The 13332-nt window shown below is 56.2% G+C and overlaps 1 protein-coding gene across 2 annotated transcripts in view; it reads left to right on the forward strand.

Moving 5' to 3' along the window:
• The window catches only part of PDXK (pyridoxal kinase), a 471678-nt gene that overhangs the window by 20987 nt on the left and 437359 nt on the right, over positions 1-13332 (forward strand). The window contains exon 2 of one of the 2 annotated variants that reach the window (XM_085620780.1): positions 4976-5121. In XM_085620780.1, coding sequence (XP_085476906.1) covers positions 4987-5121 — 135 coding nt within the window. In that variant the 5' untranslated portion in view covers positions 4976-4986. Of the gene's footprint in view, positions 1-4929; positions 5122-13332 lie in introns of those variants that run through there. The other variant, XM_085620781.1, reaches the window with a different exon arrangement.

A 13332-nucleotide genomic window follows, 5' to 3' on the forward strand; every position in this document is an offset into this window, starting at 1 on the left:
CCCCCCGCACTACTGCTGCCTGCACTTGTCAGTAGTCCCTGTGCACTCCTGCTGCCTGTACCTGTCAGTGGTCTCCCCTGCGCTCCTGCTGCCTGCACCTGCCGGTGATCCCCCTGCACTCTGCCTGCACCTGTCAGTGGTCTACCCTGCGCTCCTGCTGCCTGCACCTGTCAGTGGTCCTCCCCTGCACTCCTGCTGCCTGCACCTGTCAGTGGTCCTCCCCTGCACTCCTGCTGCCTGCACCTGTCAGTGGTCCTCCCCTACACTCCTGCTGCCTGGACCTGTCAGTGATCCCCCTGCACTCCTGCTGCCTGCGCCTGTCAGTGGTCTACTCCTGCACTCCTGCAGCCTGAACCTGCCAGTGATCCCCCCGCACTACTGCTGCCTGCACTTGTCAGTAGTCCCTGTGCACTCCTGCTGCCTGTACCTGTCAGTGGTCTCCCCTGCGCTCCTGCTGCCTGCACCTGTCAGTGGTCCTCCCCTGCACTCTGCCTGCACCTGTCAGTGGTCCTCCCCTGCACTCCTGCTGCCTGGACCTGTCAGTGGTCCTCCCCTGCACTCCTGCTGCCTGGACCTGTCAGTGATCCACCTGCACTCCTGCTGCCTGCACCTGTCAGTGATCCACCTGCACTCCTGCTGCCTGCACCTGTCAGTGATCCACCTGCACTCCTGCTGCTTGCACCTGTCAGTGGTCCTCCCCTGCAGCCCTGCTGCCTGCACCTGTCAGTGGTCTTCCCCTGCACTCCTGCTGCCTGGACCTGTCAGTGATCCCCCTGCACTCCTGCTGCTTGCACCTGTCAGTGATCCCCCTGCACTCCTGCTGCTTGCACCTCTCAGTGATCCACCTGCACTCCTGCTGCTTGCACCTGTCCGTGATCCACCTGCACTCCTGCTGCCTGCACCTGTCAGTGGTCCTCCGCCGCACTCATACTGCCTGCACCTTGCAGTGGTTTCCCCCTGCTGCCTGTACCTGTCAGTGGTCTCCCCTGAACTCCTGCTGCCTGCACCTGCTAGTGATCCCCCCCGCACTACTGCTGCCTGCACTTGTCAGTAGTCCCTGTGCACTCCTGCTGCCTGTACCTGTCAGTGGTCTCCCCTGCGCTCCTGCTGCCTGCACCTGTCAGTGGTCCTCCCCTGCACTCCTGCTGCCTGGACCTGTCAGTGATCCACCTGCACTCCTGCTGCCTGCACCTGTCAGTTGTCTGCCCCTTCACTCCACAGTTGCCACCTGTCGGTGACCAGTTCCCTCCCGTCTCTTCCTTTCGCTTACATCTGTCTTTAACCTTCCCTGCCTCCTGCACCTGTCAGTGGTCTACCCCTGCACTCCTGCTGCCTGTACCTGTTAGTGGTCTCCCTTGCAGTCCTGCTGCCTGTAACTGTCAGTGGTCTACCCTGCATTCCTGCTGCTTGTACCTGTCAGTGGTCCCCCTGCACTCCTGCTGCCTGCACCTGTCAGTGGTCTACTCCTGCACTCCTGCAGCCTGAACCTGCCAGTGATCCCCCCGCACTACTGCTGCCTGCACTTGTCAGTAGTCCCTGTGCACTCCTGCTGCCTGTACCTGTCAGTGGTCTCCCCTGCGCTCCTGCTGCCTGCACCTGTCAGTGGTCCTCCCCTGCACTCTGCCTGCACCTGTCAGTGGTCCTCCCCTGCACTCCTGCTGCCTGGACCTGTCAGTGATCCACCTGCACTCCTGCTGCCTGGACCTGTCAGTGATCCACCTGCACTCCTGCTGCCTGCACCTGTCAGTGATCCACCTGCACTCCTGCTGTGCACCTGTCAGTGATCCCCCTGCACTCCTGCTGCTTGCACCTGTCAGTGATCCCCCTGCACTCCTCCTGCTGCTTGCACCTGTCAGTGATCCCCCTGCACTCCTCCTGCTGCCTGGACCTGTCAGTGATCCACCTGCACTCCTGCTGCCTGCACCTGTCAGTGATCCACCTGCACTCCTGCTGTGCACCTGTCAGTGATCCACCTGCACTCCTGCTGCTTGCACCTGTCAGTGATCCCCCTGCACTCCTCCTGCTGCCTGCACCTGTCAGTGGTCTCCCTCTTCACTCCACAGTCGCCAGTTGTCGGTGCCTTGCTCCCTCCTGTCTCTTCCTTCATCTGTCATTAACCGTCTCTGCCTCCTGTACCAGACGAGGGTCCTTGACTTAGGATTTCTACCCTCTGTCCCTTCTTTGTCCTACCCCTCCGCTGCCCCTTCTGCCCGTCACTGTCTCACCAGGGTTGCCACCTGCCTGGACTTCGGATGGAAACTTAAACCAAATAGAGTCTAAACAGAGTAGAAGGAAGCAAAACCCTACCAGTCTGTCTCAATGGGGCCTCAGGCCTTTACCTGGAAAGCCCCACACCTGTACTGACACTTCCTTAAGAGCAGCTCCTGAGGGGTGGCAAGGATAATCCCATCTGGCCTCTTCCCAGGGGTAGCAAGGATACCCCCAGCTGGCACCTTCCCAGGGTTAGCAAGGATACCCCCAGCAGGCCCCTTCCCAGGGGAGGCAAGGATACTCCCAGCTGCCCCTTCCCAGGGGTAGGAAGGATACCCCCCCAGCTTGGCCTTCCTAGGGGTAGCAAGGATACCCCCAGCTGCCTCCTTCCCAGGGGTAGGAAGGGCAACCCCAGCTGCCCCCTTCCCAGGGGTAGGAAGGACAACCCCAGCTCCCCTGAGCCTCCTCTCTGAGGGGTCTCTTACCCTCTCCAGTCCCCAGCTGCCCCCTTCCCTGAGTCTCGTCTCTGAGGGGTCTCTCACCCCCTGCAGTCTCCAGGTGCCCCTTCCCTGAGTCTCCTCTCTGAGGGGGTCTCTCACCCTCTCCAGTCCCCAGCTGCCCCCTTCCCTGAGTCTCGTCCCAGAGGGGGTCTCTCACTCCCTGAAGTCCCCAGCTGCCCCCTTCCCTGAGTCTCGTCTGGGAGGGGTCTCTCACCCCCTGCAGTCCCCACGTGCCCATTCCATGAGTCTCCTCACTGAGGGGTCTCTCACCCTCTCCAGTCCCCAGCTGCCCCCTTCCCTGAGTCTCGTCTCTGAGGGGTCTCTCACCCTCTCCAGTCCCCAGCTGCCCCCTTTCCCGAGTCTCCTCTCTGAGGGGTCTCTCACCCTCTCCAGTCCCTAGCTGCCCTCTTCCCCGAGTCTCGACTCTGAGGGGTCTCTCACCCCCTGCAGTGCCCAGCTGCCCCCTTCCCTGAGTCTTGTCTCTGAGGGGTCTCTCACCCTCTCCAGTCCCCATCTGCCCCCTGCCCTGAGTCTCGTCTCTGAGGGGTCTCTCACCCTCTCCAGTCCCCAGCTGCCTCCTTCCCTGAGTCTCGTCTCTGAGGGGTCTCTCACCATCTCCAGTCCCCAGCTGCCCCCTTTCCTGAGTCTTGTCTCTGAGGGGGTCTCTCACCCCCAGCAGTCCCCAGTTGCCCCCTTCTAAGAGTCTTCTCTCTGAGGGGTCTCTCACCCCCTGCAGTCCCCAGCTGCCCCCCTCTAAGAGTCTTCTCTCTGAGGGGGTCTCTCACCCCCTGCAGTCCCCAGATGCCCCCTTCCCTGAGTCTCGTCTGGGAGGGGTCTCTCACCCCCTGCAGTCCCCAGCTGCCCCCTTCCCTGAGTCTCGTCTGGGAGGGGTCTCTCACCCCCTGCAGTCCCCACGTGCCCATTCCATGAGTCTCCTCTCTGAGGGGTCTCTCACCCTCTCCAGTCCCCAGCTGCCCCCTTCCCTGAGTCTCGTCTCTGAGGGGTCTCTCACCCTCTCCAGTCCCCAGCTGCCCCCTTTCCCGAGTCTCCTCTCTGAGGGGGTCTCTCACCCTCTCCAGTCCCCAGCTGCCCTCTTCCCTGAGTCTCGACTCTGAGGGGTCTCTCACCCCCTGCAGTGCCCAGCTGCCCCCTTCCCTGAGTCTTGTCTCTGAGAGGTCTCTCACCCTCTCCAGTCCCCAGCTGCCCCCTTCCCTGAGTCTTGTCTCTGAGGGGTCTCTCACCCTCTCCAGTCCCCAGCTGCCCCCTGCCCTGAGTCTCGTCTCTGAGGGGTCTCTCACCCTCTCCAGTCCCCAGCTGCCTCCTTCCCTGAGTCTCGTCTCTGAGGGGTCTCTCACCCTCTCCAGTCCCCAGCTGCCCCCTTCCCTGAGTCTTGTCTCTGAGGGGGTCTCTCACCCCCTGCAGTCCCCAGTTGCCCCCTTCTAAGAGTCTTCTCTCTGAGGGGTCTCTCACCCCCTGCAGTCCCCAGCTGCCCCCCTCTAAGAGTCTTCTCTCTGAGGGGGTCTCTCACCCCCTGCAGTCCCCAGATGCCCCCTTCCCTGAGTCTCCTCTCTGAAGGGTCTCTCACCCCCTGCAGTCCCCAGCTGCCCCCTTCCCTGAGTCTCGTCTCTGAGGGGGGTCTCTCACCCCCTGCAGTCCCCAGCTGCCCCCATCTAAGAGACTTCTCTCAGAGGGGGTCTCTCACCCTCTCTAGTCCCCAGCTGCCCCCTTCCCTGAGTCTCTTCTCTGAGGGGGTCTCTCACCCCCTGCAGTCCCCAGCTGCCCCCTTCCCTGAGTCTTCTCTCTGAGGGGTCTCTCACCCTCTCCAGTCCCCAGCTGCCCCCTTCCCTGAGTCTCGTCTCTGAGGGGGTCTCTCACCCCCTGCAGTCCCCAGCTGCCCCCTTCCCCGAGTCTCGTCTATGAGGGGTCTCTCACCCTCTCCAGTCCCCAGCTGCCCCCTTCCTTGAGTCTTGTCTCTGAGGGGCCTCTCACCACTGCAGCCTTCTCTCTTCCATGCTTGTGCTGGGGGTTTGATCGCTCCACTCTGCTTCTGCAATATCTGTAGTAGCCCTATTTCCAAGGCACCCTCCCTTCACCCAGGTGCCCCTACCCCTTTTTCCCTGCGGGTCTCTGTAATACAGCTCTGTGCCACCCCTCTGCTGGGCTTCTGGTGACTCCCCTCTCTTCCTCCCCTCCATCCCCCCAGCCGTCCTTGAGTGTGGCAGTCCCTGCCTCAATGAACCGGGTCCACCCTTCCTCTTCCCCAGGGTCTTCCTCCATGGCACGTGCTGGAGTTCAGCCCCTGGGTCCCCGAAGCATGGAACAGCCAGGAACCGACTGCCGGGTCCTCTCCATCCAGAGCCACGTGGTGCGAGGATATGTGGGCAACAAGGCGGCTTCCTTCCCCCTGCAGGTGAGGTCCAGGTACTTTCATGACTTATTTAAGGATCGTCTTGTCTAGTGTGGAGGCCACACATCCTTGTTTCAGAACTCTGCACATATCTCTGTATTGTATTGTACTGCTATTGTTTATAACACTTTCCTACCCTGTAGGCGTAGCACACTTCCTGTTTGTGAAATAAGTGGCTACCCAATAGGTGTATATATTGGACTTCATACACTTGTCAGGGTTATCAATCAATGAGTATTTGTAAAGCGCAGATTATCACCCGTGAGGGTATCCAGGTGATCTGTTGCTGGGCTAAGTCGAAAAGCCCGGTCTTGAAGTCCGCCAGCGGAGGTGGAGGGGAAGGCCGGTCCAGGACTTGGCGGCAAGGTAGGAGAAGAAGCGGCCTCCGCTGTGGCTACGGCAGATACTTAGCGTCTGTGCGAGGGTCTCTGGACGGTCGGTGGAAGCTCAGGTGGTGGTTCATGTAGGCTGGTACTTGGTTGTGGAGTGCTTTGTAGGCGTATGTCAGTATCTTGAATTGGCATCTTTTCTGGACGAGGAGCCAGTAGAGGCAACTCGGGTGCTGAGTGATGGGGGTCGATTTGGGCAGGTTGAGGCTAAGTCTGGCCTCTGTAGTCTGTATCGTCTGGAGTCTTCTCAGGAGTTCGGTGGTGGTTCCTGCGTACAGTGCGGTGCAAAGTTCAAAATGTTTTCAATTTTGTATTTATTCAAGTGTTCAGTCTTTTAAAAACCATTCCACCAAAGCAACACGTTTTACAACATAAAAACATCCTAGTAAAAATAATTTATAAAAAGTTAAAACAATTGATCCTTGTTTTACATTCAATGTACATTGGCACAGTATAAGGAGACTGACAGGGGGTGACGGTCACTGGCGAGTTTGGAGCAGAAGCGCAGTAGATGGAGCCAGGATTCCCTGCCGTAGTTGCAAAGTCTGCAGGATTTTGCCTTACCCTGTCTTGCCCAAGAGGGGTTGAATCCATTATTGGTAGGGCAAGAAGCCTCGTGTATATGATTTTCCTACATGCGTGGGCTGTGAGGGCTGTGAGGGTTGGTGAATGTAGGGCTTGACTTTCCCTGGCATGTAGGAGACATCAAGTGCCTCAGAAGTGGGGCAGCGAGCTGAGTGACCAGCAGGTCCCCCTTCAAGCACTGAACTCCTGCAAGCATTGTTAAGTGGTGTTGGGGTGCCAATGTATTCTGCATGCTGAATGGGTGTGTACCCCTGCCCTTAGCGCTCCACTATATGTGAATCCGGTATCTGAACTTTTACTTGACCCCGCCATCATCCTGTCTAGTGTGTGTCTGCAGAGGCCATAAGCCTCTCCTTGGTAATGTGAGGTCCTGAACCTGTTCATTTGACCTGGTGGGGTGCACAAAACACACCCTCATAGCAGGCACTGGAATACTGCCCGTGCCCTGGGTAAGTGGCAGTGGCCTACTGAGGTTTTGTGAAGTTTTAGTATGACTCTGTGTCAAGCATGGTCTTTTGTCTCCTCGTGTGCAGATTTCTTTGCAAGAGAGCATGGATTTATGGGATAGGGCGTGGGTCAGCTGCAAATCTTTATAGAATTGACTGTATGGCATCGACACCTTGTATTGGAGCTCCTAGAACGACTTTAGTATGAGGCCTCTCATAACATCACCTAGAGTGGAAATACCTATGTGATCCCATCCCTGAAACCCCCCCAACCCTGCAACTTGCGAAAGGAGTGTGCCTTGCCACAGCAACGTCTCACGTGTTAGACGCCTCCACTACCCCATTTTACAAAAGGGCTTGCCTCCATACCAGAATCACCTGTCTGGCTGCTGGGGAAGGATACCAACATCTGACCCACTGTACAATTGCGTAAGCATAGATGTCTCACCCATCGTTCTGCAGCATAGGCGGGATCCTCGCGTGTGCTGTGCCACCACTTATTAAGAACCTGTAGGTGAGAAGCGGAATGATAAGATTTGATGTCGGCAGTGGCGATGCCTCAGTAGTATGTGGATTGAAAGCAGGTTCGGAGGGCCACGCGAGAGGTACCTCCGCCCCACAAAAGCTGACCCAATATAGCATTAATCTGACGGAACCAGGTGGAAAGAACAGGGTGGGGATAGCTCTGCAGTTGATTCAGACGCCTGAGTATCCAGACCATCTTAGAGATGGCGGATCGGCCAAATATGGATGGGTAGCTGGGACCAAGACCTGACCATGGCCAGGGCAAACAACAAGGGGGACAGGGGACAGCCCTGCCTGATGCCCCGACGGATGGGGTATGGGGCCGACACTGACCCCGTGACTCGGACCGAGGCAGTCAGATCTGTATACAATAACCAAACGTGGGAGAGAAATCTAAGCCCCATATTAAGTCATCTGAGGAGCACACACAAATATGTCCAGCTCACTGAATCAAAGGCTTTGTTCATATCGGCTAAGACTAGAACCGATGGTTGCCCCAATCGATCTATAGGAGCCATGGCATTATGGGCACGGTGAATGTTTTGGCGAGTGGCGGGATTGGGTATAAAACCGGCCTGGTCCGGATGGACCAAATCTGACATTTGAGCCATCAATCTGTTGGCTAAAGCTTTGGCTAGGAGTTTGACCTCTGTATTCAGGAGGGAAATTGGGTAGTAAGAGGAGTGAACCTCTGGCGGGCAAGTTTGTTTAGAGAATACAACAAGCTATGCATGCCTCCAATGTGAAGCCATGCGTGTCTCTTTTAGTGCAGCTTGAATCGCATCGAGTAAGTGAACCCCCACCAGAGGCATAAAGGCTCTGAGGAATTTGCTAGAGAACCCGTTGGGGCCGAGGGCCCTCCCAGGGCCTAGTTCTCTGATGGCAGCCGTCAACACCTCCACTGTAAGTGGCAGTAGTGCCCTGGCAGTAGTAGACCGGGACTTCGGGGGTAGGGCGTCTATAAAGTCATCGATTTGAGTGGCCGTCACAGTCTCCCTTTCTGCGTATAAACCCTTATAGTAGCCAGTGAAACTTCTGGCCACCTCACCCACGCCAGATACCAACTTACCCTGGGCATCTCTAATTGTTGGGACCTAAACCGTCGCAAGGGAATCTGGCAGAGTCTAGGTAACAATTTACTAGACTTGTCTCCCTACTGATATATGCTGCTCAGGAGGGCTTGTCATGCACACTTGGCCTTTTCCAGGAGCTCTCTCTGATACTGGTGCTAGGCCATGACCAATGGCCTTCATGCCATCCCACCCCCTTCATCACTGCTGATCGTCTCGAACTCCAGCATTGAGGTCTCCATCCGAGATAGCTCATTTGATGGTAATTTACACTCTGTAGTACCAAAACTAATATCTGCGCCTCAAATGGTGTGTTTCATCGCTTCCCATAGTATAATTTTGGAAGGGGCGGTCCCAAAGTTATGAGAGAATTAGCCTACCATGGCCCGATGTATGTATGTTTTATATAGTGGGTTTCTCGAGTGCCACAGTGAGAGTTTGTTAGACCTGGCACCTTGGCGTGAGTCTCCCTTCCTCGTTTTGTCGCTGTGCCTCATGTGTTTTTATGGTGTTGGCCGCTCAGCGCGCTGTGCCACTGCCAACCAGTGTCGCGGTGCGAGTGCTCCCTATGTAAATTGTATATGTTGGTTGGATTCCATGATTGGATTGTTCGGTTTACTATCAGACCCCAGTAAAGTGCGCCAGGGGCGCCAGGGCATGTAAATGCGAACACCGCTGGTGGGCTTGCAGCACGGGTTGTGCCACCCACAGAAGCGGCCGGTAAAATACGTCTAAGGTCTGCCATCGCAGAACCTGCGTGCAGTCTGGTACTGACACGCCGACCGACAAGTGCCCACACTTGCCAGTCCCTAAAACCTTCCCTTAGCTGCATGTTAGTCACCCCTCTGGTAGGCCCACGGGCAGGGTGCATTGTACGCCTAAGGTAGGACAAGCCTGGATGCATGGCATGTCCTAGTAGTGAATTACCGCCATCTTGTTGTTCACTACTGCAAGGCTACCCTGTTCTCATAGGCCAGTATGGGCGGCCTGGATTATTACACCCTATGATCCTAACCGACCCAGGGAACATGGTAGGAGATCGAGTTTAGTATGCCTGAACTCGGAATAATAAGGTACACCTTTTCGCAAGGTTTATTTTAATATTCCGGGTTTGCAAATGCCGCTTTTAGAAAGTCGGCCTTTGCTTGCCTAAACATTTCAGCCGCCTCTGCGTGATGTGTATCTGATGTCTGGCTGGTGTGAGTGACAGGGCTGGGGGAACCCAGATGGGCAGGGCTAGGTAGCCTGGTATGAATAGGACGATCAACAGATAGATGGGTGGGGGGAGTGCTCCTAGGTTCTGAATAGGACAGTGCTCCGCTACCTCGATGCCGGCTCCACCCCCTGTGGAGCGTCTGATGACTCTGCCCTGCACTCTGAAAGGAGAAACCTGCATCACGTAAACAAAGTGCTCAGAAACCGGACTGAACTAGGCAAGGGCCCCCCTGGCCTGGGAGAACAAAAGATTTGTGGTATAAATGGAGGAGCCCTGCTCCTAAAAAACTAGATCGGCTTTTGACCAAGAAGAATCTCTGCCTGAGGAGGAGGCACCGGGAAAGCTGTAGGAGGAAGACTGTCCCTATCCTGGGGGATTGGCCTGCAGTGGTGACCTTGCTGCCAAAGGAGAGAAGAGAAACTGTTGCTGAAAACTTTTACTTTACTTTTACTTTCAAAACTTGTGCTTTTCCAAAACGATCTCCAAGGGCTTGGAACTGAGCTTGCCCCCTGAACTGAGCCCCAGGACCATTGGGCTCTACCTGATCTTCACTCGCCTGCTGCTGGACTGTGGTGTCCTTTCCCCCGCCGGAGCTGTGACCCTCGTGCCCCAGTCCCTCCTTGAGCCGTGACCAGGGCTGCTTAGCCGCCCCCGCCTTGGGAAGAGCCTCGCTCGATCGGAGCCGCTCCCCCTACGCTGTGCTGGGCTGCCCCGTCACCTCGCTCGTTGGAGGCTCGCTGTGCACCTTCACCCTCCCGCCGGAATCGGCGTTTGTGAGCATCTCCAAGCCTCGGACGGCCCGGACGCATCGGCGTGCCCGGCTGCCCCGCTTTGTTCACCCGCCACCTACCACACCCCGCTCTTGTCGTGAGCCTGAAGATCAGACACCTTCGTGAAGTGTGGGAGCTCCGGACGCCGCCTCGCTCTTCTGTCGAAGAGCCGCTGAAATCCCGCACCCGCCTTTGCGTCAAGAAACAAGGTACTGTACTTACGAACTCGACCGCGAGCTCGCATCGGATCCAGGGTCCGCAACGTTCTTATTTCCCTGTCATCTGCTGTGTGCTCCCCGGGCGCTGCCTCAGCACGAAGTGCGCTGAGGCCTACAGTTACCTTGTGCCCGCCTAAAGAACTTTCCGTAAAACCAAGAGAACTTGACCGTATTTCCAAGAATTGTGGCCCCATCAGTTCAACGTTACTGGGCCTTGTATTTGAATCTGCTGAAACTACATAAAAGCTTATTTTTATATACTTCCTGATTGGTGTCCGTTTGTGGTGCATGCAAGGGGTTTACTGTATGTGTAATTGCATTTGCTTAACCGTGTACGCCTGAGACTTAGCCTAGACTGCTCGCGCCACGCACCTAGAGGGTGAGCAGGGGTTATTCTGGGGAGTCATCCTTCGCCCTGACAAGAAGTAAAGGGTCCCTGCTTGTTGTGGGTTCACACCTGCGTCAACCAGAGCCCCCTCATTTCTAACATTGGTGGCAGCGGTGAGGATTTACGGATTTGCATTTGTGGTTTGCGTATAGTGAATCACTGATCACCACGTAGTGAGAGCAGACCAGTAACACAGCCACAAGGCTAGCATTTGTTGTTGTTTTGCCAAGAGTCTCCGTTGCTAGAGCCATGCCTGGTTCACTTTCAGCCGGAAGGGCGGCTTCCATAATCTCGGGATTTGAAGACGTAGATTGGGAGGAAGACGCACTTCAGAATCGTACCAATGAAGACTTGAAAGGTCTTTGCTCCAAGTTCAGGATTGCCCAAACTGGATTGAAAAACAAGACCCAATTTGTGAAGGCGCTGAGGGCCTGGTATGAGTCAAAGGCACCAGAGAATCAGGTGGAAGTGGTTCCACCAGAAAGTGTCCATGAGTTTGGCAGGTGCCTGTCGCCAGAAGAGTTGGCAGACAGGGCCGCAACCCGGGCCCACGAGGTGGAAATGGCAAAACTTCATGGGCAGATGGATATGGAAAAACAAAGATTAGCCATGGAAGAAAAGAAACTACAATTAGAGCATGACATGAAGCTGAGGGAGCTGGAGCTGAAAGCAAAAAGTTTGGAGCTTAATCCCTCTGGTGGCAGCACACCGCCAGTACCGGCGGAACCAAGAGTTTATATTCCCAAGGATGTAGTGAAGGAGTTCTTCAGGAATGACGACATCGGGCAGTGGTTCAGAGCCTACGAGGTAGCCATGTCTTCCCACCGGGTCCCTGAGAAAGATTGGGGAGCGGGGTTGTGGGGAAGGTTCCTGAGTGAAGGGCGGGACACACTGTTAGATTTACCTGTTGATGTTCGTAATTCTTATGCCCATATGAAGGAAGCATTGATGGCTAGGTATGGGTTGACCCCTGAGTTATATAGACAGAGGTTCAGGGGTTGCACTAAGATTCCCAATAGTACGTATGTGGAGTATGTGACTTTCTTTTGCAGAGCGCTGGATGGTTGGGTAAAGGGTAGTAAGGTGAATGATTATCAAGGGCTTCTTGATCTGATGGCATGGGAGCACTTGTCCAGTAATTGCTTTCCTGAGCTACGCCAGCACCTGATAGATAGTAAGCTGACTAACCCGAGGAAGCTTGCTGAGGAGGCGGACCGCTGGGTCAGTACCAGGGTCCACAAGGGTACCGTGGGAGATTCCGCCAAAGGTGGGCAGGGTCCCCAGCAGAAGAGTGGGGGGGACAGGGGTAAACAGAAGCAGTTCCAAAAAGGGCCCCAAAATAGTCCCCAAGGGAACCAAGGGAAGGGTTCTCAGCCTCCCCCACCCCAGAAACCGACCGGGGCCCCGACAGGTCCTCCTGTTCCAAAGGGGCCCGTAAGATGTTACAGGTGTAACAATTTGGGGCATTTTGCCTCTGATGTAAAATGTCCGTTGTTTGGTAAACCAGCACCCACTGGTGCTCCACCCCGGCAGGTGACTAGTGTAGCCTTGGGGGAGGAGAGGGATGTCCAAGGTGGGTGGGGTCCCGCAGAGATGTCCCTGGTCTCGCTAGGAGACCGTGAAGTGGTCCCTCCAACCCAGCTGCCTGAGAACACTAAGAAGTACAGGCAGTGGGTGACCATAAATGGCCATAGAGTGGAAGCTCTTAGAGATACAGGAGCCAGTGTGACAGCTGTCAGGTGTCACCTGGTGTCTCAGGAGCAGGTGGTCCCCAATGCATTCTATCCCGTTGTTGCCGCTGACAACACAGAGAGACACTGCAAGGTGGCTCAGGTTCCCTTTGAGTGGGGGGGGGTCGCTGGTACTCTTCAGGTAGCTGTGAGGCCCGCCATGCCTGTAGACTGTTTGTTAGGGAACGATTTGGAGAGCTCACCTTGGGCTAAGGTGGAGCGGAGTGCTCACCTGGAGATGTTGGGTATGCCGGATTGGGCGTGTGTCACCACACGGTCCATGGCAGCCAGTAGAGGTACTCAAGAGGTCCTGGAGCCTGAGAGGGAGGCCCAGGAACCGGCCTCAGAGAGAAGGAGCAAGGGGCGCGGGAAGCCGGCCCCTGAAGTTCCCACGGTCCAGGAGGAAGCAGACCTTGAGGGGGATGCCCTGGAGCCTACAGGGGAGCAGATAGCTGAACTGGGAGACCTGCCGGAGCTGACCCATTGGCAGCAGGAAGGGGGTCCCACCAGGGAGGACTTTTGCAAGGCACAGAAGGAGTGCCCTTCTCTCGTGGGTATGCGGCAGCAGGCTGCAGACCAGGCCGCAGGTGATCAGTCAGGATCGCATTTCGTTTATTGGGAGAACGACCTCCTGTATACAGAGCCTAAGGTTGCTGAGCCTGGGTCAGCCCGTGCGCTGGTGGTACCCCAGGACTTCAGAGCCTTCCTACTGGGGCTGGCTCACGATGTGCCATTGGCAGGGCATTTGGGGCAGGACAAGACCTTTGAAAGGCTTGTCACCCACTTTTATTGGCCTCAAATGCGCAGGAGTTCAGATACTCACTGCAGGACATGCCAGACTTGCCAGGCAAGTGGAAAGAGTGGAAGGAAGCAGAAG

This window comes from Triturus cristatus, chromosome 8, assembly GCF_964204655.1.
Source record: "Triturus cristatus chromosome 8, aTriCri1.1, whole genome shotgun sequence".
NCBI classification, from domain to species: Eukaryota; Metazoa; Chordata; class Amphibia; order Caudata; family Salamandridae; genus Triturus; species Triturus cristatus.